Here is a 25,223-nt window from a genome sequence, read left to right as displayed (position 1 = left end):
TAATCAGACATTGCTCATTACTTCAGGTCAGGATTTGTCTTTCATTTCTTAGCAGCTTTCAAAATACTGTTCTACTGTCCTTGGCTACTTGCTTCCTCAAAGACAAGTTCCTTTGAGAAAGGGCTTGCATGGTTTGAAATGTCATGGTTCGCAGTTAACAACAGGTCATTGATTAACACATCAAGGACAGATACAAAGACATTTATTCTTGAAGCATGTCTGACACATACTTATTTCCATAGTGCTTTTTTCCCTTGCAAAAGATGATGTACATAATCTGATTGAGTGAGAATATGGATGACTTGGTGTGATTATTAGTCTGGTAGCAAAAAGCAGTCAAGACCTTTCCCAAGACCTCCATTTATAGCCTTCATTTGCATTCTTCTACAAGGAAAAGTAAATGCTCCCATGGTTTATTGCTTCATTGACAACTCACTTTAATTAAGCAGCCACGATAATTGCATTTCTTCCTGAAACTGCAGGAAAACACTTTCCAAGCAGCTAAAAGCTTTTGGGCTTATTTTTTCCCCCACAGGTTTTCAAAGGAGTGTAATGAAATGGTTGCAATCAGACACAAACAAGTAGTAAGGGCCAGACTGCAATCCTTGTTCATACTGAACAGAACCTCAGGCTATGAAATAAACAAATGGAAAGCAAATTATTTTCAGGGTAAGTTATTACTCAGGACAAAAGGGACAGAGTTAGCAACAAGTGTATCATCCTAGTTCAGATTGTGGGGTTTTGGTCCCTTTGTTCAGTAAATCTATTCAAATCATAACAGTATTCAAAAGTAAGCATGAAGTCTAAGTAATAGACTAACAGCACATCACTCAAATCTGAAGGACTGACAAGACCACTATTTTGCCCTTAGATTATGCATGAAATTAATTTCATCCTTAAAAACTCCACAGCATCTTCTTAACCCCCAAACTCCTCCCTGTTTCTGCCTGAGATACATTATTAAAATGCTTCTTGTTAATCTAATGAGTTTGGGTGTCTTAACAAAGAACTGCAGCAGAGCATCTGGGGAAGGCAAGCTGGGAAAGTGAACTAAAATGCACAGTGCCAGCCCAGTGAAAGTAGCCTTCAATAGTCTATAAAGCTTGGAGATTTGCTAGACCTGACAAGAGGCTAATGTATTAGCTATTGTGCTCTTTGACATCTTTGCTAATTCCTGTGTTTATTACTTGCTTCTAAAGTAGGCTGCAAGTCTGCAAAAACCTTCTGCAATGAGAAATCTGCAAAGTGGGTAAATAACCTTGCTTTTTGGTAAACTTAGAAGGAGAGAAAGGGAGAGAACATTTTCATTAGCAGCAGGAGGCAAAAATGGCTAAAACTGAAGGAAAAGGTTCTAGTTGATAGAGAAAGGTTTGTAATAGAAACAGTCAGCAATTCCCCTGCTGCAGAGGAAACTTTGCCTACAAAGCTTTTAGGAGGAAAGAAAGAGGCCAAAATGAAGGGAAAACAATGAAAGGTTATATTAAAAAAGAACATCGGTATGTACTGGCTCCTTCAAGCACAGGAAGGAATCAGAGCAGGCTGTGCGAACTGTTAAATTAAAACAAGAGTTGCTAGCAGGACACTGCATCTAAAGACAGTTCATTGCTTTATGTTTCAAGTTGTTTGATGCTTACCACTGCTAAAGGCAGGCTGTGAGAGGCCAGCTTTTCTCTTTAGCCTACAGTATGAAAGGTGCCAAACTTTTACGCCAAAATGAGAGCTAGGGATTCTTAACAAGCTAGCAGGAAAAGGAGAGTAATGCTAGCAGAGAGAATGGGAAAATGCTAAAAGTACAAATTACTTAAGATTTAATTGGAAACCTGTGTTTGAGAACTTCCTCAAATAAGGGAAATGAACTTGGTGCAAACCAGTGACAGTGCCCCAAGAAGTGTGGCTCTCAGGGCTTTCTTGTGTGCCAACATGCTCATTATGTCAGCAGCATTTCATATTCCATGATGCTATCATTACCTGGCTTTTGTTTGTTTGGATTTGGGATGAATTAAACTTTAAAAAGTTTATTACATATTTTTCCCAAAGAACACTGAATGACTTAAGAATTACTCCTACCTACAGGGTGAGATTTCTTTAAGATTTACAATCCATGAATATTAGCCTGGATTATGAATGAGCTACAAGGGAGACATAAATAAACATGCACCCAGTGGGGTCCCCTCATTAAGCAAAGATTATTTCTTTCTTTGCAAGAAATCTGTCAGGGAAAAGCACTGTACAGAAAAGAGATTTATTTATTCTTAGGTTTCAGCAAATGATTATAAACTTCCACACATAGTACACATTCACGTAAGTTCATCAAATATTTCTTCCAAAAAAAAGAGCTTAAGGAGAACTGCAGTAAAAGGAAGTAACTGTGGTAATGTAACTTAACTGCCATGGGATCTGCCCCAGCAGTCACTCGGGTCAGGGGACAGGCTGCTCTGTGCAGGATTCCTGGTGGCTCTCGTTTAAAGCCATGCCCTTAGCCATGTTTAATTCAACAGGTTAGACTGCATCTTCATGTAGAACAACATGCCATCTGCTTACAGATCAATCCCACCTTTGTCTTTTACAGTAGGTAGTACTTCTTCTGCATCAGCAATATTGTGCTGCTGCTCAGACTCAGCATTCAGGGGAGAACAATGAGCCAGAAAGCAATGGTGCATCTCCACGCGCCACACGGGAAGGATAATTTCAACTTCCATCTGCTCTGTGTTTGCAGATCAGGTTAGATACTCTGGGATTTCCAGTGAATTAAATGGGACCTGGCCTGAGCCAGCAATCTGTTCAGTTTACATGTAGTATGACCATAAGGGTCCTTCCTTTCTCACCACGACCTTCTCTTTGTCAAAACACAACCTATCTCTATCCAAATGCATACTCTCAGAAATCAGCAACAAAAGATTTCTTGGGTTATCTTAACTATCTTTTGTCCATGACATGGCTTCTTACAAATAAACAGTAATAAAGTTTTAAGTAGCAAAAATAAAACCAGTCACCCTATTCACTTAACTCTCAAAAGCTCTACCTAGAGCCTATTGCTATTAATAATCAGATTTTGGTCTTGAGAAGATTGTTAAAAGAAAGCAGAAAACTATTTTTATTTAGAAACTAAGTTAGAGAAAAACACTTTGGAGAATGCTGCGAGGGTGGAGATCAGATGAACTCTTTGTCTGTTTCCTTTGGAGGAAAAAGAAGTTATGCAATTCCAAGCAATCATGTGGTATGGCAGCTGCTAAAGTTACTGCTAATTTTTATTAGAGCTGGCCAGAGCCAGAAAAAGGTCTGCTTTATAAGCAAGACCTTTCAAGAAATAAACTAAATCTTCCTGAGCTCAGAGGCCAGCAGAACTGAGAGAAGAAGAAAAAATAGCACTGAAGTTCTCTTTCCTTTCCCTCTCTCCCCCAAATGCTTCAGGAAACATTTTCACTCTCCCTTCCTGTTGCTGGCTTCTTTCTTGTATTTGTCCAATCAAACATAGATAATATTTACTAGTTTTCAGTTCAAATTCCTGCTAAACCCGTGGCCCAAAAGGACTATTCACACACACAATGTGTATGTGTACACCCGAGTCAGAAACGTGATCCTGTGCTACAGGCCTTAGCTGACCTTGCTGTGAAGATGGGGGATAGACTAGATGGTCTCCAGAGGTCCCCTCCAACCTGTGCCATTTGTTGATCCTGTGAAACATTTAATAACTTTATTTGTTATACCTGAAGCTGGGATTTTGAAATTGCCAAGATCCTTGTGGTATTTTACAGGACTGTGCATCTGTGGCTTCTGTCTTTGAAAATCTGTGCCTAAATTAAATCAAACTGGATTCTAAGCTTGATTACCAAAGCTTGGTGATCTTGGTTACTTGCTGCACATCTTTGAGCACTTCAAAGTTATGTGGATGATGGTAAAAAAAAAAGATGAAGGCAAGTACTTCCAGATAAAATTCCCTATGATAGAGACCAGTCATGACTCTTCATGTATCGTCTAATCTCAGATTAAACAGGATTAATTCTGTACTGCTGTGAAATGGAGCATATAATTAAGCTGTGGATCCTATACGGATGTTACGGATGATAACCATGTCAGTGTAAAATGGCATGAAGGAGCCTGCTGTGGGGTGTACTCTTCCTGAGATCCACAGGTTAAGTCCTAAATAAGTAAGTCCTAAATAGTGTTTTTTATTTGAAGATTATTTTAACACCAGGCTTCAGTAAGTGATTAAAAATGGGCTTGCACTAATGAAAGATACTGGTTTCCATATTCTAACCTGCTTCATACAATGAGGTACATTTAAAGCGTAATTTAAGTTATGGATAAGATGCTTGTACTATCTGGCAATTACATGGCCCAGAGTACAGCTACATCACCTAGTCTTTCACAAAAGGAATGCCTCTTGTCATGTACAGAGGGATGGGGTCTATGTCTCTACCATCTGCTGATCTACCCACGCAGCCCATTTGTACCACTCCTACTTCCACTCAGAACAATTTCTGAACTTTCCTTTTTTTGAAGTATTATTCCCTCACCTGGTCTTTAAAACCCAAATTCCACTTTCAGAAGTAAATTCTCTTCAGCGATGTAAGACTTCACAGGCACAACCTTCTTTAATAATTTTACACTGTTATAAAAAAGCTAACGTAATACAAATTTACTTTGGGTACTAAAATGCATAATAAAGTCTTAAAAGCAACTTAAAATACTATTCCCATTTAAAAGCCCCAGTACTGAAGCAAAACCTTCTCAATTACTATTACTGGCAGCCCAGTACCGTTAGCATTTACAAGTATCTAAAAACTTTAAGTCCTGTAGTTGCACTTCATAGTGCAACATGAAATAGCGAAGCTATATTGGTTTAACATGTATCCAAACATCATGCACAAAGGAGCAGTCAACAATGCTGGAATTATTTCACAGTGTTGATAAGTTGTCACCTCTTAGTGTTTAAAGCACACAACTGCAGTTAATTGTGAATGGTTTCCAATTTTTCATAGTGTCAAAAATGATTTAATTGGGCAAAGGAAAAAGCCTTATGTATGAGGAAAGAATGATTCTAATGCCTTTATTGCTATATAATTTGATGTAATAAATTGGACCAACTTCTCAGCACTCTCACTTTCCATGTTTTCCTGCCTGTAATGTGTCATGTCCCATCATAAACTTGGCAATTGAGAAACAAAACAAACTCCAGACAACCCCATGCCTGATACTGGAATTATTTTGTTCACTCTCAAGTAGTAAGACCTGATCTGTCTTAAGACCTACAAATACCACTGACCAAAAGTGACTTTGTATTATACATCTTACTGGAGCAGAATCCAGGATTTCAATTCAGCTTCTGTATTTTGTGTGTGGAAAAACAGTGTTGGGAAGAAAGTAGAACTAAGGTGCTCGTGCCAAGCAAGTCTGCATGGCATGCTCTTGTTGTGAAGAAAAATCCCACCATGAGAACAAACCAGGTTTGAGCTGCAGGATCAGGATTCAGGACCGCCAGGAAGATGTGGTCACCCACACATCAGTATTCTTCACATTTGTTGAATAAATCACATTTTTAATTCCAAATGAGAAGTTATGCAAATTTTCCTCAAGTGTATTTTGAATAGCAATGGTCTGAGCTTCCCTTTTTGCCAGTTAATTTGCACTTGCTTTATGCATATCTTTTAGTACAACTGGCATGGTAATGTACTGCATATGTACTAAATTGAGGATGATTGCGCCTGATTGCCCACTTATTATGATACAAACAAAATGTGTGAAAACAGTTGATAGGACACTCTGTGTGTTTTCTCTAAAAAGGCTCAGCACATCCAAAAATCTAAAAATAAAAGCTAACAGTTAATCATAATGGTTTGGCTTTCAAATGTGGAAAACCAAACAGATGACTTTAAAATGCAAGGAATTGTGCCACATGCGAAAAGAAGATTAAATTGTCCTCTTATATGCTCTACATGCATCCTCTTTAAAAGAAGTATGTTAGTCTGGCACATTTCTCTCTGATTAGGTACAGAGAATATGGAACAGCTATTTTTCACTTCTTTGAAGAGCAATAATTCATAAAACCAAACTGTGGGTTTCTCAGGTGGTTTGTGTTTTCTCTTCATCATGAGTGTCACAGCCATGGGCTGATGTGCAGCATCACGACTGCTCCTGGAGCCCACAAGGCAACACATCATGCTTGTCTTCCAGCACAGGACCACCTCCCCACCTCACTGTTCAAAGGAGGGAACAAACTGTTTTCCTCACCGCTGCACAGCCTGGCAAAAGGCAGGCTAGGCACTGACCAAAGCCTGCTTTATCAAGATAATTAGCATGGATTGGTTTTCCAGAAAATAGTAAACACAGCTGAAGGAGAACAGATGAGAATTCATGAGCTATGTGATCAAGCAATACATGAGTCAACTGAGTGACTTCCTTGCTTAATGTGAGATTTGACAGGCACGGAAATTATCAAAGTGGTTTGCATTTCCTTTCCAAGTCCTGTTCCTTGTAGTACCAAACAAGTTACTAACCACACCAAAGAGAAAAAGCTTTTGGGGACATGACATATGCTACATGATCAGTGACTTTCACTGGGGTTTAAAGCAGAACTTTTCTTCCGCTTTTTCATCCCCATAGTCATGAAAAGTTTGATGCAAGAGAATCTGACCTCAAAAGTATATTCCCCTTAATCATGTATTTTTTTCAAGCACTTTCCTGTTTAACTGTGCAATTCCAACACAAACTTGAATGATGTTATTTAACTTCTCTGCAAGCACAGCGGATGCTACATTTCAGCTGCAGAGCGGCTTGGGCTTACACCCTCTGTAGCCATTTCCCTGTAGCAGGGATGTCAAAGGGTTCCCATGGCTAACAGCTGTCTGTAGCATATGAGAAGAAGATGGATTTGTCCTCTGTTCAAGATTGTAGATTATTCCCAGAGGAAAAAGGAAAATGGGGCTGTCAGGAGAAAATGCTGATGATGTGAAGATGTGCTAGTGGTTGGACGTAACTGAACAACCTGGTCTAGTGGAAGGTGTCCCTGCCTGCGGCAGGGGGTTGAAACTGGATGAGTTTCAAGGTCCTTTGGAACCCAGATCACTCTATGATTGTATGATTCTAAAGCACAAGAGCAAAGTCACAGATTAAATATTCAGGAAAGCTGAGCAGCTCTGGAGACTGCCAGCAGGTAGAGGGAAGTGCAGCACAAAGGGCTATATGCAGGGGGAGAGGGGAGAGGCACCATCAATTCCATTAATTTCAGCAGTCTTACACAGATGGGATCTATACCTGAGTTGAGAGAGCTTTTTTGATAATTCAGTTATCTGCTTTTCATTCAGCATGCCCTTGAGCAATATTCTAAGTTTCTACAGATTCCAAATACCCACATTATATTTAGGGTCAACACGCTGTGGACTTCTGTTAAGAAGGAAGAGTAAGACGGTGTGTAAATCTGAGGGGAACCTATGCAGAACTTTTTCAAGAGCTGCAGCATGGAATGTGCTTATAACTTGAGCTTTTCAGTTTATTTATCAGTGAAGAAGCAGACTGTAGGTCCGTAATACTAGAACCAACATTGCTTTCCGTGTTTGCAACACTTACATCTTGATCCCATGCAACATATTTTCTTTTTTTGTTCGCGGGAAGGACATTAGTACAGTATTTAGCGTAAAAATACTCTTTATTTCATTTTCTGGCTCATCCCTCTGCTTCCCCTCCTCCCTGCCACAGCTTAGGCTCTAGTGCTGGTATGAAATCAGGCAAACAAATTTATGAGAGGACAAAATGCAGCGATAACCAAGTCTGCCTGGTTTCATTTACATTTTCCTCTTAAGGTTGTTATTATTCCCTTTTGACCAAGCTGTGGGATCCGTGTTTTAGCAGAGGCACGATGCTGCTTTGTAAGATACCATTAACAGATATGGACAAAGGGCTTGGAAAGTTTTCTAGGAGTATAAACTAAAAAAAGCTGACTCTGCTGTAGCTGTACTCACTGCCCCGTTGTGCTCGCTCTCCTCTAATACTCTAATGTGCTTGCGTGTCCTGGCAGGAGCTTGAACAGCCAATTGTTAGTCACTGTCTGAAACAGTTTTCTTCTAGAAAATCAGTTCCTAAGTGTATGTAGCTGCACTGTAAATCTTGTTTGCAGAGCTGAACTCTTCCATTCATGACAATGAAAATATTCTGTTTAACCTACGTGCTTGTCAGAGTTTAGCGTTTGCTGTAAGTAGCTGTTGGCTTAGGTTTATCCTGCTGAAGTGGGCATACGCTTAAAAAGTGCTCACCAGCAAATGACGAATTCAAGGCTGTGTTCAGTGAATGATTTTATTTACTGATTATTTGTGCGAGTTTCCTGTGAGCTGTCTGTGAGTGGGGGAGAGTGAACAGGGCACACAGGGTAGGGACAACTGCATGCTGACAAGAAAGCCAGAGCAGCAATACACTGAATCCTTTCAGCCCAGAGACTCAGTCTTGTGGAAAAACTAGACCCCATCACGCACCAGCAGACCACATGAAATGTTTCTTCATTTATTCATTCACTCAGTTTTAAAGCCATCCTTGCCTCAGCAGCAGATCTTTCCTAGTATGTTATTGACAGGGAAAGGTATGCCAAGTGCCTGCTAGAGCATCCTTTCTTGCCCTTCCTGCATGGCTGATGTAGTTTCTCTATGCTGATTCCACTTTTCAGGGGCTGTGTTGTTAACAGAGATATCAAATTAATTTTGCTGAAATCTACCTTAGCCACCTCGTGTGAGCTGCATCACACTGACTGCAGAGTGAACAGGGAACCCACAGTGAATTGTGGATTTTGTACATACACAGATTTGCTAAAATGCTTCATTGTTCTTACATGCAACCTGTGAAGAAGCCCATATAATAGAAAAGCAGCCTACAATTTGTAGTATATGAGTGTGCTTTGGGGAAAATCAATCAAATGCACTAAGACATGTTCTCAACTCCTAAACTAATGAACCTTCCTGTGAGCAGCATGAAACACTGGGCAAGTCCCAGGTGGCGTAAATCCTCAAGGTTTCAGTGGAGCTGCAACAGTTTGTACTACTTCAACAGTACTCTAATTGTGCTTAAAACTTTACAGTGGCAAGCAGTCAGCATTTCAAGGGTCTCCTTCTTTCTAAGCATTCCTGAAGCTAAACAAACAAGTTTTCCAGTTAGTGAGAAGAGAATGCCATATTTAATTTATAATCTTGCAGAGCTGATGTGCTCTGAAAATCTAATTTTGTCTTAAGAAATGCCAAGCAGCTGCGTAGAGGCGGCTTTCATGGCTGGGAGTTGAACCAACTTCTGTTAAGAGAGGAAATTAGGACCATTTTGTTATCCTGACAAAAATGAAATCTATGAGAACAGTAATTCCTTTGCATAAAAATCAATAGTTTCAGCATGTTCTTAACATGGCAATTTGCTAGGGAGCATCTTAACAGTAATTCAGTAAATCACTAGTGTTGCATTAAATCAGCTGCTTGCTTTGAATGTGTAAGTACAGAGCTGCATGAAAAACATGTAGTCAAATCAGAGAAAATCTCATTGTACCATTAATTTCTCACTTCTAAAGTAATTGTGAAAGATCTGAGAACAGGTATAGGTAAAGAAGCATTGGTTTACATAGAACAGTTACAAACAGATCCAAGATCTAAGCCTTCAGCCCTAAACTGACAGGAATGTATAGAAGCTATTTCTCTGTATACCTCAGATTACCCATTTGGAAAGTCTGGATAGTATTACTGAGCAGTGAGGGGGAATTAGTAAGCAGTTAACAGCCATAACATGATCCGCATAGTCCTACAGAAACACTGAATATAATTACTATTTAACAGATTCTGTGAAACAAAGTGCAAGGAAAAAAGGATATTTCTCTGTATTAGTGCTACATGCTGCTTTGAAGACTGAGTAGCACAGAGCATGCAACGTTCATCTTGATGTATGTCACTTAGTAGTAGAAACGTACTTCACTGTGGCATTACTTAAGTCAGTGATATGCAAAGGGATAAGAAACCACTTCTACAGAAACTTCAAGACAATTCTTCAGCCTGATTAGCTTTACATTTAACCTTCTAAAAATGCAGAACAGGAAATCCAAACCCCATAAGGAAAATATGTTTAAAAATTATCTCTGACATAATTCAGAGTTTATCTCTGTATCCATTTGTCAGGGGATAGAATTTGCAAGTAAATATGAATATAATAACGCATTTGCTAGCAGCTATAAACATTCCTGTATGTGTCTGTCTAATCCCTGCCCAGTAATTAGAGTTGTGACAATTCTAAAAATGAGAAATGATGCTTTTCTTCTATATGTGATCCAAACCACATCCACCAGAAGGTCCACAGCAAAGAAACATTTTCCAAAGGAAATCAAATAATTCATGTTTTACTTCATTGTAAATTCTCTGTGATGGATGCTGGAATTAATTTGGGAGATGTTATACTCAGCAGCTTATATAAAGAGTACTTAAAAAGTATAAAAGAGTACTTAAAATCATGCTAGCAACACATAAAACCTTAGTATCGAATGAACAAGTCAAAGAAGTTTCAGATAGCAAAATTCAGTTCTAGACAGTTAAGTGCCCATCTTTCTTTACCATCTTTCATGCTTTTGAAAACAAAAGCGACCTGCTACAATGCTCAACTCTCTATACCAAGTTCCATACGAATCTTCCAGCTGTGTCCTGCCAGTTACCACTAAGTCTGTAAACGAGTTTTCAGCCAAACTGCCAAATTGAAACTTTGGTTGTGTAAAGGTTATTAACAAAATTTGCCTCTAGAAGGCCACTATTACTGGATGTTATCTTATTCCCATCTAGATAATCTACAGGGTATTTCAATTATCTAAGATAACTGCAGATTAGTATGATAAAGCTCATTGAAATGTCTCAATTCAGGAGGTGTCCCCTTTCTTCTTTAACCCAGACTAGGGTTAGATATAGCGTACTAAATATAAATCACACAGAATATGGACCCAAACAGTTGCTTTCAGGAGCTGATGTCCACACTACACATACTTTGAGGGCTCTGTTAGTTAGAGCACTCAAGTCTAGTTCTGTGGACTGGATGCCTGCAGTGGCTGGGCTGCATTAAATGCATTAATATCTGAAAAAAACCCCAAATCCACTGAGCATGCCTGGGGACTACTCCACAATGGGAATTGAACTGCATTAGCTGGGCATCATTCAGAGACTTGCTTCAACAGGACACACCTAATCAAAACTCAGATGCTGATGTGGAGGCACCCAAAGTCAACTCTTGGCAAAGTACATGCCAAATTTTCATCACTATTGTGTATATATTTAGAGGTGAGAAGAGTGTATATGAAAATGAGTTTGTGGTCAGCACAGTAAGAGTTGTCAACACATGGGTTGCTGCTACCCTTGGTGTGTTACAAATACAACTAATTGCTCTTTATTCTGGGGTTTTCTTTTACGTGAAAATGTAATCTGAACTGCGGAGAAGACCCTGCGCAAACATGCAGCATCCAGTATAATGTTATTTAGTTGCTTAGCCTGGCCTGTGCTAATGCTGCCAAATGCTAAACTTGTGGAGAAATGGAGCAGTAAGGAGGGAGTTAAAAGTGGGGAGAAAAATAAAGGCAGTAGTGAGGAAGGTTCCTTGATACAGAGAGCTGATGCTGCAGAGTCCATGGAAGTTAGCTGCTCCTGTGCCACTAGTGAGGGTGACTTCTATGACTTCTACAGACAAATGCCGTATGACTTCAATTACAGACCAAGTTACAGTGCTTACACTCAAGGAGACTGAACCGAGTTTGCAGAGAGAGACCAGGACATTTCCTAACTTTGGAGTATTTGGTTTTCCAAAGTTTTGGTTTTCATGAAGTTGTTTGCTTTATGTGACTATGCACTACTTCAGAAACGGATGTCAGCTTTTCAAATATGCTTCGGGGAAATACACGCTTATGGGAAAATGTTCACTTCAAACAAAACTGCACCGTTCTCACAAAGTTGTCCAGACCTTTTCCCAGTTATGTTACATCATATAAAAAGTTGAAGGAACTCTGGATCATTTCACAGCTCAGCTTCTTATCTTTTTATAGCTCTGCTACTGTGGCTCCATTCTTTCCCATATGAAGAAACTTCGTTATTATTTTATATCCTTACTAAATTGTGAATACCATTTACCGTAACAGTACAGAAAATAGCAAATACACACTGTCCCCTGCCAACAGAAAATCCTTAACAGCTGTTTATTGCTCATTTGCAAAACATAAGAGCAATGGAATTCCATTACTTAGAGAAACTGGCTGTTCCATGATATCCTTGGCAACAAACACCGCACTTATCTTTTTGAACAATAGAGTCTTAAAGTTTCTCCAGCTTACAAAAATAAGACGGTGAAAAATACTTTTTCTTTACTGTAAAATGCTAAACAATGGGAACTGACTCACGATCAGCTGCCTTTTGTTTCACTAAAACAAACCTTTTTCCCTCTCTCTTCACCCCTAAAAAGAAATCTACTCACTGCAAACTGCAAGAAACATTTCAAGCAACCACCTCTTTCACAGGAAGGACTTTTTATCGAGGTCAGGACTTTGGCAAAATGGGACGAAATTCAAACTGCAATATGAGCAAAACTTACAAACATCTAGAGAGTTTAGACAGGTTTATAATAAACCATGCAGAAAATGCAGAGCAGCATGTTTTCTAGCTGTTCAAAACTTGATCTTAAATACCAAGAAAAATAAAATCATGGTTTACACTACAGATATCTCACATATGGTTTTAACTAAATAAATTAGAAGTTTCCAATAGCTTTAAAAAGAGATATCTACAGCATACCAGATAGATGCTAGCTCCTCAAAGTCAGGACACGCACATACCATCCATAATCCGGTTTCTATATTTAGGCAAGAACTATACCTGAATCCATGAAGGTCAGCACTGAATCAAGTCAAGCACATTTTAACAGACATGTCTTCTAGAAAGTGTTTACCACGGTACATTTCTTCTAAACCCACGCTAAACATCATGCCACTTGAAGACCTGAGATGGAACTCGCGCTATTAAAAGACAGTGTATTCACATACCTCAATAATCCTGTCATGAATCTGTAGCCCTCCTTCCTTAGCTGCAGGCCCAGTGTCAACTATTTTTGATACAAAAATTCCTTCACTAGATGAACCATCTTGATTATCCTTTAAGGATGAAAAGAAAAATACATTATTGTACCTTGAACTAACTCTAATTTGCCCTCAGCTAAAACTTGTCCATGTCACAACAGTGCATGTGATTTGAAAGAAATATTACTATTGATATTTTAATATGGAATTACTTTGCGCTGATGAGACCACCTGATACTCCTCTTTTGAAAGCATAAACAACCAGGAATGGACTTCCATTAGGCACATTAGTTGCATGATAATGGCTCTCCTCTGACTTAGGCCAGCTCAGTAGTAACTGTCATTGAAATTATTCTTAACGTAAAATCCAGTGAGATGGCAGCCTGCTTGCACAGCAAACATAAGACAACAGCGCATTTTTCATTTTAGTTGCACAGCTCTTCCTCTGAAGGCTTAAAAATAAAACCATGAAAACCAACATATATGAAAATCCCTAATAACTTTCATACTCATTTTGTACATCATTTTGTGTTACCAGCTTCTACCAGTGCAGACAATGTTTCAGAAAACTGAAAAACTCTAACTATAAATAAAGAATAAATTTCAAGTGAATTTACTAGGAATAAATAATGATTAATGTCAGATCTCCAAGCGGCCAAGAAGTAGTTCTGAATGCTTTCTAAATTACTAGGACAAGGTATAATCCATTCCTTGATCTAATTAAAGTCATATGCAGCAGCTCCAGCCAACAAGCATCCAGAAAAAATACATTAGTGAGTGTATGGTGCAGGAAACATCTGTTGAAATCACAGAAGTCAGAAGTAGGTTGTTTAAGTTCCATCCCTTCACCTGCACAGACGGCTGCTTAATCTCTGGTGGAAAGGAGAATAAGTAACGTTTTCTTAATGAACTGTAAGGGACCTAAAGCTGTGGGCCCTGAACTTGTGCAACACCTTCAAAGCAGTAATGGTCTGAGAAAGAGATACCATGGTTTCACCATTCTGGGAGTGATGCTGCACCAATATTAGTGTTGCTGTAATGATGTGCAAGAATACACACATTGTGAGAGAGAAGACAGTGTAGTTAACAGACATCCAATACAAATCTGAATACAAGATCTGCTCTGAAGGAATCCCAAGAGACCCAAATGGTTGTCAGCAGCATGTTTCCTCTAAGTGTTGACCTACATGCTTTTCCCAACTGGAAAGGGCAAACATATTTTAACAATTAACATACCACGCATGGTCGGCCACCGATAATATTAAATCCAAGAGAGCCAGAGTCACGATGAAGGATGAGAGTCAGTGCTTTAGTTTCTTCACCCTACAAAGAACAGATAAATATATTCAAAACATTTGTGTGCTTTGGCGGGTATGACAGCTAGAAACGCCTATCCAGGTTTGTTGGGTTGATTGTAGTTTAGAGAAGAATGTTCAGAACAGCTTTGCAGGAGCAAAGTCAGCAGCTCCCAGCCACACCACTGTTCTCCAGAAGTGCGTCTCTGTGAAACCCACCCTGTATTTTGTATTGAGATCTACAGTGAGACACTTAACAGCAACAGAAGAGTTTTATATGCAATACTGGTTCCTGCAACTACTTGACCTAGTCTTATGTGATGTGTTATGTAAAATACTCCATGTTTCCGGTAGTCAAATTCTTGACTTTTCCAGTGCTGGAGGGTGACTGAATCTTAGGACTGCATTTTTATGTTGCTCCTCTCTAGTGCTAACTGCATGGCATTGTTTAAACAGTATCAAACATAGTGTTATACAACAGAAATTCCCTGGTGAGTTTTAGAAAACAGCATTAAACAAAACTGCTATGACATCTGCAAAAGGCCTAGGGTGCCAATTGCTATCCACAGCGCCTGCCACAAAGAGTTTTTTTTCTTTGGAATTTTAATACTAGCAAACCAGAAATCTTCCATCATTGAAAAGCCTTACGTTAATTCCCTAAAATACGAAGTTCTGCAGTGAACAGTTCTGATTGTACAAAAAATGTACAACAAAGATAGATTGGCTGGACCTACTGTACCCAGAAGACTGTGTAAACATGGTGCTTTCTCGTCCTCTTACCTTAGCTTGTTCCTAACTACAAACTAAACCAAATGTCCCTTATGACACGGTGACGTTACTTAAGTCTGTTAACTTTCATTAAGACAGAAAGTGTGTGTACTGTTAAAGACAACTAGATCCTCACACTGTACTAACTATAATCTCAATCAAGTAGGTGTTCTTTACAGCACAACATTACAAAACTATACAAGACACAACAGCATAATACTACAAAAAGCTGTCTGAATAACAACTATAGGGTTGGTGTATTGTGCATCTATGGATATATATGAACCTTGCCTCCTGCCAAGATCTTTTTCTTTGTTTTATCCAAAGGGTGAAAAAGTTATGAACACAAAAGAGTTTGAGGAAGTTATCTTACAAGTCTGGTTTTCATAACCAATTAATGACAAAAAATTACAACTTACATTGTAATTTGATGCAGATGGTTTTAGTTTGTGCATTTTTCTTCTAACATGTCAGTTTGAAGTTGTCAATCACATATTAATGTCTATTAAACTCATAAAAAATGTCAAAGTAATCCTGGATTACTGAATTACTCCTACAGATTTGGGATGGTAACAAAGCCCAGTTCCCTGCCAGTGTAAACTGGCAGAGCTCCACCGACTGCATGCTTAGAGCTCTACCACAGGGGAGCTGCACAACATACTCCACCTGGAAATCTGGTTTACAATCTTAGTGTCAGTTTGTGATCACTATCTTTCCTGCAGGCTGATAATAAATAGACTTGGACCTGAGACAGAGAAATATGAATGAAGTCTGACTGATATCTGAATTTGCTTGTAGTTGTCATCAGTAAGAATCAGGTACCCAGAAGTGGACTGAAAAATGAAATAAAGGCTATTTCCCTGCAAGCCTTCAGACCCAGACCTCAGACAGGATTTCAAGGAACAAATTTCCAGTCCTGTGAGACCACTTTCAGGGACTGATGATTCAGGATTTGGAAGACAAGGACATACTATTGCCACTGTGTACTTCCCCTATTATGCCTTAAGAAGGCAAATCAAAGAGAACAATGAAGAAACAGTTATGACATTGCCTTCAAAACACTTCCAGTAATTAAAGTTGAATGTTTTCATGAAAGCTACCTTACATGACTATGATATGATGCTTTTTATACCTAGCTGAACAAGTATTAAAGTAGGTGGGTTTGAATGAGTCAGAAGTTGTGTGTGTGTGTGTGTGTGAAACTAATGCAGTTTTTAGTGGGCAGCCCCTGCAAAACATCCATGAGGGCTTTAAAGAAACTTCCCAGCCAGTTCAGATGGATTTGTATGCTGTCTCCATCTTCTTGGCAGCAGCAATGTTATAGAGCACATGTGCAACTGCACAGCACTGATCGCCCCACCTGTGCTGAACTGCCCCAGCACCAGGGAGGCTGCAGTGCGTTGCTTTAACACTTGGTTACTTTTGCAGATTCATACCTTGAGTCTTAACAGTTTCTTTAACAACCTCCTTTGCTTCATAAGGAGGCCACAATGCAAATGGTTTTTCCAGGGCTCTGCCTCTTTTTCCCCCTCTAATGTGTCTCACGTTCCAGAGAAACAATCATCAAACAGCGAGGTAACTGTGGAAATGCAGTGGCCAGCATCCAGCCCTGCCCCGTCATCTGGTTCGGCAGCAGACCTGATGGTTGCTGGCATGTTGTATTCCCACAGCTGAACAGAACTCTTACACATAATTCTTGAAATTACTGTACTTCCCAGCTGAGCAATGTGGAGCTAATGGACTGCCTTTCCCTGTAGATATTGGAAGTCTCTAATTTCTTTGGTAGTGCTGTAGCTAAGAAGGTCTGTCATCATTACAGGAGGCACTTCACCTCTTCATTTACCAGCAAAAGGGCTGCCAGGACCAGTCCAGTGGATCCTGCTTGGGGATAGTCTGAGAAAAAAGTATCATCTTGTTGTAAAGGACTTCATCTGGCTTTAATGGAATTAAAACTTGTTACCGCTTCCACAGAGGTATTAAACCAGAGGTCCTGAATACCAGATCATAAACTGGTCCCTGTATGTGTGATACATTTACTGAAAGTTCAGCCCTGCTTTTGGTTGTCAGGGCAGCAGAAGGGCTTCCACTGCTGGTTGCAGCCAACACAGAACTGCTTCCGATTCTCCCTGACATTTTTCTTCCTAAAGGACTTTGATGGCTGTGTACATAAAGGAAGGACCAGATCAGCTTATCAATAGGTGTGAACAGTGGTATGTTTCAGCAAGGATTAAGCATTGTTTGAATAGCATGAGGTTTTTCTTGACTGTTTAGACTTTGATGTTTCAGGACTGATCAAAAGAAATACTAATTTCAGGTAAGACACACCACCTTCCCTACCACTCCCTCCTCAAGCTTGTCCACAGTAAGCCTCACCTCTTCTCACTGAGGAATGAATAGTCGCACTCTGAATAAACGTTCAGATTTAGCTTTTGATCAGTGAAATTGAAGTCAGTAGCAAACAAGACACACGGAGAACACAACTGGAATCATGGCACATCTATCTTCTAAGGGACTTACAAAACTGTGAGGTATTTACAGATTGACTATGTATAAAATACATATTTTATGTTTATCTTCTCTCAATACAGTTCTGACAGTTCTAACGAAAACTTACTTCAGAAATGGGGATCAAAGTGCAGGACAGCTGTGTGGTTCAACCAGTACCAAAAGGGAAGTCTATACTAAGGCAAACCCAGACCTGGGTCTCCAAAGCTGCTGAAGTTTGTGTCAGCCAAAAAACCATATATTTGGGTCTTTCACGAATGGCCTAATGTCACTCAACATTGTATTTTGCCTTTCACTAAGCATCTACACAGAACTATATGTGAGTGTTTCTTCTGTTTTGACCAGAGGATGTCATCTGTTTTATTCTAGATCGGTTCTACATCTGTAGCAGCAAGCAGTCATCAGGCAGGGAAGTCACACAGTTCTTTTTCTTCATCTGCTGAGGAGCCAGAACATCCTACGGTAAGTTTTGCAATCACATCTAACCAGTCTGTTACTGCTAGACGCTAGACGCACTTGAGTTTTCACACAGCCTGAACCATCACATCTTATTACAAAATTCATCAGATATGACTAATGATCATAATTAATGATAGCAAAGGTGCCGCCTGCTTTGAATATACAATTGCTTCTGAAATTGAAATTGACATTAGTTATTCCACATTACCATATGTGTAATCCATGTGTTCAGGAACCTAATCCTTGGGGCAAGTATGTATGCCCTGCTGAGTGTTAAAGTCTGGGCTGCACAGTGCACAGTCCCTGCTAGAAAATAACCCCAGAGTACAAACTTGGAAGCATGCCATAACCCCAAATTGGGAAAGCATCTCTTGCACAGGGGTCTTTTAAAAAAAACCTCTCTAGTGCACAAAGATGCAAGTTTCCACATTGTACTTCTCCGGGAGCTGGGCAGAGGAGAGCTGTTGGTATTGGAAAGCTGCCCAAAATGCTGTGAAAGACATGTAATTGATTGACCGCTAGACCACAAGTCTGTGGTGACATGACACCTTCCAGCTTTCTTCAGATTCGGCGCTGCTTCAGAAAACTGCATAACAAGCTTTTGTAATAGGATTGAAAATGAGCACAGTTGTCGCAGCCAGCTGTATCCATACATTTGATAGAAAGTATTGCTGGAACCTACACACCGTGCACATTTACAACTATTTGAAGTAGTACCTTTCACACTAATAGCAGCTCACTACACTGTAGAGAGTTAAATAATTATCAATACCAGCCACAAAGAAATGAAGGAGGGGCAGTGTGAGAGTAAATGTGTGCTGTTTAGGAGGAGATTACAGATGAGGAGGTCGAGGTTTAGTAAGATGATTTCCGATAGCAGGACTGTTTGGAAGGGCTTCCTGTCAGCAGCAATGCGAGAGGGAGCAGAGGCAGCTGTGGGCTAAGCTGCGGGAGCAGAAGGCTCTGCAGCATGCCGATGTACAGGGGATGCAGGAAAAGGAAGGTTCACAATTGATATGAACGTGAACCCCCTATTTCTTTCAACAACTGTACTAAGATTTTAACTACCACCATGTCCAGTATTGCCAGAAGTGGAACCAGTACATTCAGTATTAAAATACTCTTTGTGTTTTGAGTTAGCAGAACATAGTAGATTGTTTTGCTCTGCATTTTTGAAAAGAAAAACAGAGGAAAAAGAAGAGACTCTAACACAAAGTTTTTTTGTTCCATGTACACAGCTTTTAGAGCCTTAACATTACCAAAGGTGTGAATACAGATGTTTGACAGTTTTCAACAGTTTAATACTGCCGTGTCTGTAGTAGCACATTCCAGGTCACAGGGAGGACTCTGAATGTCTTCATTTAAAAGATAATTGGTTTCTAGGGCTTCCCTCACTGGGGAGCCTCATTCCAATTAAAACTTAGGGACTGTTGTAGCTCTAGCTTTTGATTCTGGTCATTTCACAAATGGTCTCATTCTGAGGGGCTGAAGTCAAGTTATTTTTTTCCTCCTAAACTGAGTTCTTAAAAGGACCCAGTACTGCTCTGTAAAAAAATCATGCAAGTTTGCAGCTGAGGTCTTGTATCTGGACATGGATGTTACAAAGATGATGGCTTCAGATCATGAAACAGCTGCTGGCAAGGTGTCCGAGCTGCATAATAGTTAATCCTAAACATCGCATTTTGTAGCAAGCCGTACTGTGGGACGCGAGGTGAGCTACGGGTCTGGAAATCATTGGGTCACAACAGCCTCTTCCAACTCACTCTGCTTTGTGTTACTCTTGGGAGTCTATTTCTGGTGGTTTAATACCATTTCCAGCCCTGGAAATTCCATTTTTGCTGTTCAGAGTTTTCTTTGGGGAGAGAACCAAGGCGAAAAAAAGTAACAATACCGAGACCTCGGTATTTTGATGTGTGAGCTGCCATCTGGGGTCCAGATAGTGATGATGGTCACATTAGCAAACATACACATATGGAAACCGGTACATTTCGACTACTACACCGCACAGCTCAGACGTTCCAAGGGCGCGGGGCCGGACGGCTCCTCGGCACGTCTCCCGCGCACCGACAGCGGGTCCCGGTCACCCCTCTCGGGCCGAGCGCGCCGCGGGGTCCCTCCTCCACAGGGGCACACGGGGGGAGGCGTCCCGAGGTGCTCGCCCCTTCCCCCAGGAACCCCCCTTACCTTGCCGGGGGAGGCGGCGCGGGCGCGGGCCAGGGCGTCGAGGCGGGCGCTGTACTGCGTAAAGCGCTTCTGGTACCGCAGCGCCGTCACCTGCAACTCCAGCTGCGCGGCCGCCAGTCGCGACAGCAGCGATTGCTCCCGCTTGCCGGCGCGCAGCGCCTCCTTCTTCAGCGCCTTCTCCAGCGCCGCCGCCCGCGCCTGCAGCGCGGCTCCATGGGCTCGCAGGGCGCGCAGGCAGCCGTGCCCGCCGGCCCGGCGCTCGCCGTGGGTGAGCATCAAGCCGCAGCCCTGGTCGCAGAGACCGGCGGGTCGCGCCTCGCAGCGCTCCCGCATGTGCGCCTCCACGTCGCGGAGGTTGAGCACCTGGCGGCAGCCGCGGTTGCGGCACTTGGCCGGGGAGAAGTCGCAGGTCTCGGCGTGCTCGCCCAAGTGCTGGAGCGGCACCACCGCCTCGCAGCCCCGCGCGTGGTTGTCGCACTTGATGTCCAGTTTGAGGATGAGGCTCTTGAGCGGCAGGACGTGGTTGAGCTCCTTGGTGGAGATGCGCTGGCAGTTGACGGGGCAGCTGCCCTGCTGCACTACCCAGGGCAGCACGCAGCCGGCGCAGAAGACGTGGCCGCAGGGGGTGGTCAGCGGGTCCTCCAGAACTTTGTTGCACAGGTTGCATTTGAAGTCGGGATCCACGTCCCCGCTGAAGCGATCCAGCTCGAACCCCATCCTCCTTCCGCTTCGCCAAAAACAAGCGGAAAAGAGGAAAAAAATTATATATATATATATATATATATCTAAAGCCCAACCAAAGTAACCGAAGTGCGGACCCGGGACGGGAGAAGGCGAAACCGGCAACAAGCAAGTATCCGCGGGGTACCGCGGGAAGCAGCCCGGCTCTCCGCCCGGCCCCGCCGCCGCCGCGGGCTGCTCTCCCCGCCGCCCCTGCGCACAGCGCCGCCGCCCGCCCCGGCACAGCGCGCCCCGCCCACCCTAGGGGTCCCCCGCCAGGGACAAGGGGGAGAGGAGGGCGGGGAGCGGGCTGGGCTCCGGCGTGTCAACCCCGGCCCTGCCTGCGGCGGCAGGTAACCGGGAGCCCCGGGGACGGGGCGGGCCTCAGGGGACGCGAGTGCCCGGCCGGGGCGGGGGGAGAGGAGGGGAGGGGGAAGCGGCGGGGAAGGCGGGCGGTGGGTGAGGAGGAGGAGGAGGACGGGGACGGGGACGGGGACGGGGACGGGGAGGGCCGGGTGTGAGGTGCGGCAGGGAGGAAGGAGGGGCGTAGTCTGCCCGCTGGAGTACCGCGCAGCCGGGGGCAGCGGGGGGCTCGGGAGGGCTGTGGGGCAGCGCGGCCGGGTCACGCCAGAACGGGGGCTCTGAAGGGGCGGGAGGAGGCGGCTGCTGAGAGAGCGGGCTGGGTGTTCTGCCCCTCAGCGGGACATCCTCACCCGACAAGCGAGGGGAGGCGCGGGCAGGAAACTCTGCCCGCGGTGCCGCTGTCCTCGGGGAAAGGGAGGCCGTTCTCTGTGTGCATCGCCTGTTAGTGCCACGTGGATGTAAGTGAGGGTGACCAGAAAACGTGACCACTTCTGATACTGTTCCTGCGGGGAGATGATTTAAAAGCACTCCAGAATATGCTATAAAAAGCTAGCCAGACCACACCTGAAGTACCAGACATAGCATTAGGCAAAACCAATTTCTCTTACAAGGCAGATATTCGAGCGCTGAAAAAAAAAAAAGCAATAAAAGCGAACAGCTTTGTTCGTTGTGGATGGTAGAGCAGAACTCTCACACGCACTGAAGCCACACACCAGCTCAATTGTTCTTTTAATAATGTGTTCTGCTTTGCGGCAAAAAAAGCTCAACTAGAAACTTTAGTTTCAGATGACCTTTAGTATATGCCTATTATATCATGGTAAAATGATTCTCTGAACGTCTGGGATGATTATTTGTCTGTTAGTGACCTTTACAAGGCAATGGGCTAGTGCTTACACAACTGTGTTCCCAGTTCAGTCTCGGGCAAGTAGATTTTAGCATTAAGGGTTTTCACTTTTCAATATGAATTCCATCTGTAGTGCTCATTTCATTCTAGTTATTAATGTTCCATAAAGCTTAAGGTTGCTCTTGGCTGTGTAGCACAGACCTACTGAAGAAAGTGCGCAGCACATATTTAGGGCTATATACCTAGCTAAGGAATTTTTTGTGTATTTCTTTAGGAATTTTCTCAGGATTCCTCTCTTCACCAGTCTCTCTTTTCTCCCTCCAACCACCCTGATCTCCAGCCATACACTCTGCTGATCCTCCATGCTCAGTATGGTATGTCAGTATACTTCACTAGTAGGACACTGGTGTCTCAGTCTGTCACAAAAGCTCAGATAGCTGTTGCTCATCACAGCATCTATTCTTCCATGGGCATTTTATCTGAGATAAAACTTAAGATTAGTGGGCTGGGGATGCACATGGTACAAATGAGCAATGAGGGTTCATGTTCATTTTCACAGCTGCTGTATCAGACTACATCCAATGGGGAAATCCATCAATGCAACTGACCAGGAGTTTATAAAGTGCCTCATGCATTGAGGATGTTTGTAAATAGAAATAGAAATACATTACTTCCTTCAACCATAGATGTAAGCAGTTTTGGTTTAGGTTCAAAGCATTCAGTTTCAAAGATGTCACTGCAGGATGGTCGGGGCCATTCCTGTTGAAGCCAGAGGCAGGGCTTTTATTGATATCCACGAGGATGACGTCAGTACTAGGTTCCTTGAGCTATTTGAAACTATACAAATATTTGGATGGAAAATATGGGCACGAACTTGAATAACAGTTTCATCTGGAGTCACGGCTGGGCAGATGGTGTGCTGAGTTCTGCGATGTACTTTAATGTGGCATTTATGTACGATTAGATTCTTTATTTATAAATGAAAACTTTCGAAGGCCACTGCAGTCTTGCATTGAGACTCCACTTTGGAGTGCTGACAGGGAACTGAAGTTCCCATCTCCCTGCTGCCGTTATCCACGGGAGAAGGCACGAATGGAGCTTTCCCTACTGGAGACACATTTCAGTTCTCCCTTGAAAAAAACTGTTTACAAAGCAGCCTCTCAACATGAGCCTTTAATGTTTTTTTCAAAGCCTGAGGTTGGAAACTGAAAAGAGGTTTGGTTTCCAGATATTGCCACCAGCGCTGGAATTACCCTGCCACAGCTGAGGAAGGTCCTTTTTGTTTAGTCAGTTCTCTCCTCATCAGAGATTGTGTACTGGGGTGGGACCATTACTGAGCCATTTGGGCTTTGTCATTTAACTTTGCTATTCTGTCATAAGAGGGGCGAGAAGCATGTCAGTTTGTGCTTTGGGATGCAGCACAGACAAAGTGCCAAGTTCTTTGCGAGAAACTGTATGGGTTTTTTACATCATTTACTTGCCTTTAAGAAAGTAGAAACCATTAGGTAAAGCAGAGAAAAAGTTGTATCCCTCTCCATGGCAATGATTTGTGTCATTCTACCTTGGTTCTAACAAACCCCCTAAGGTTAAGAGGGCACATCCAATGTAACATGGTCTTCCTCATGCACCTAGTTCATGAGCTGGAGCTGCTTGGAAATCAAAGCTCACAATGATCCTGGGCATATTTAAAATATGCTTAGTGTATTTGGAATAGAATCAGAATCACAGAATGGTTTTGGTTGGAAGGGACCTTAAAGATCATCTAGTTCCAACAAGATGTGCAGTGTATTTAAAACCTATCTAAAAATTCAAGCTCTTCTCAGCATTCAGTTCATTGCCAAGCACTGAAGCAATGTACAGTTATACATTTGAAAGATTCTGTATTCTATGACATTTTATGACCTTTCTTATACTATGTAGGTTTTACATGTTTTTCTTAATCTATCTGTGTAACTCCCATCATTAAAATTCAAGGGAACTTGCCTCAATCCTTTATTTCTACTGCTGGTGGAAATATAAGTTTGCAGTAATAGAAGATACACAAAAGAGCTGGCACATGTGGACAAAATGAAATGTCAGTCTTGTAATGGTAGAGCATCATCCGTATCAACCGCAGTAGAGATGCTTCATAATGATAATGGTTTATATGACATTTATATTAAGTATTTTGCAAAAGGTTAGACTCTGGCTTGGCAGTTGAGCTAGGATTTCTGGAGTTTATGTGTATGAGTAGAAGGTCAATACAATATTAGAGTGGACGCTTAGGAGTAAATTTTATATGAGAAACAGAGCAAGCTGCATCAAAAATCCAAATCAAATCCCTGTGTTTCAGAAGAAACACTTAAGCAAGAAGTAGATGGCACATGAGCATCCTTTCTTGATCCATACATATTTTTGTGTAGTTGCTTAAGAGCTATTCCATTGCCTGAGCAATCTAGCTATATTCAGACACATGCTTGAAGGACTGGCATCATTTGAGCCTGTTTCATAACAGCCTTCCTTCTCCTCATCTCTTCATACAACTAAAGTCATAGTGAAGTTTATATTTTATTTACGAATAATTGAGACACAAGGTGCCCAAGAATTTTGGTTCCAAGTACACTTTTCTATATTAATATGAATAAAGAAAAATATAGAATAATGCTCTTATTTCTGGGTCCTTTTAGGAAATTTGATCAGTCAGCTGTGTTGAGTGCTCTTTGTCTGAATAGTTCCATTAATTCACCACTACAACATCTGAGAGTTGAGGTTATTTATTATACATTTTATTATGAACAAACTCTTTGTGGTAAGGGAGAATTAGCCATATTTTAAAGCTGGGCTTAATGAAGCATGGGATAATGGAAGTGCCCATTGTAATTCAGTAAGTCTTTAGCTGAGTGCTAGAAACTGAATTCTGCTTTTCCTGAGCTGTTCTTCACTTGATATTGGAGCCAGTTTTGGTGAGCAGTTGCTTTTTATGAGTAAAGCTGTGATTTGAGTACAAGACTGAGGCCCAAATCTGACCACTGCTGGCCGAAAACTACTCAAGGAT

General features: G+C 41.9%; 1 protein-coding gene across 1 annotated transcript in view; it reads right to left on the bottom strand.

Annotated features, from left to right (window-relative positions):
• The window catches only part of PDZRN3 (PDZ domain containing ring finger 3), a 143,187-nt gene extending 121,973 nt beyond the window's left edge, over positions 1-21,214 (bottom strand). The window contains exons 1-3 of the mRNA XM_065687847.1: positions 20,263-21,214; positions 14,288-14,374; positions 13,019-13,126 (exon numbers count right to left, since the gene is read on the bottom strand). Of these exons, the coding sequence (XP_065543919.1) occupies positions 13,019-13,126; positions 14,288-14,374; positions 20,263-20,979 (912 nt within the window). The 5' untranslated portion in view covers positions 20,980-21,214. The remainder of the gene's footprint in view (positions 1-13,018; positions 13,127-14,287; positions 14,375-20,262) is intronic.
• Between the last annotated feature and the right edge of the window lie 4,009 nt (positions 21,215-25,223).

Source organism: Lathamus discolor, chromosome 7 (genome assembly GCF_037157495.1).
Source record: "Lathamus discolor isolate bLatDis1 chromosome 7, bLatDis1.hap1, whole genome shotgun sequence".
In the NCBI taxonomy this organism is placed as follows: domain Eukaryota; kingdom Metazoa; phylum Chordata; class Aves; order Psittaciformes; family Psittacidae; genus Lathamus; species Lathamus discolor.
Note: the sequence above shows the minus strand (reverse complement) of the source record. Positions and strands in the feature narration are given on the sequence as shown.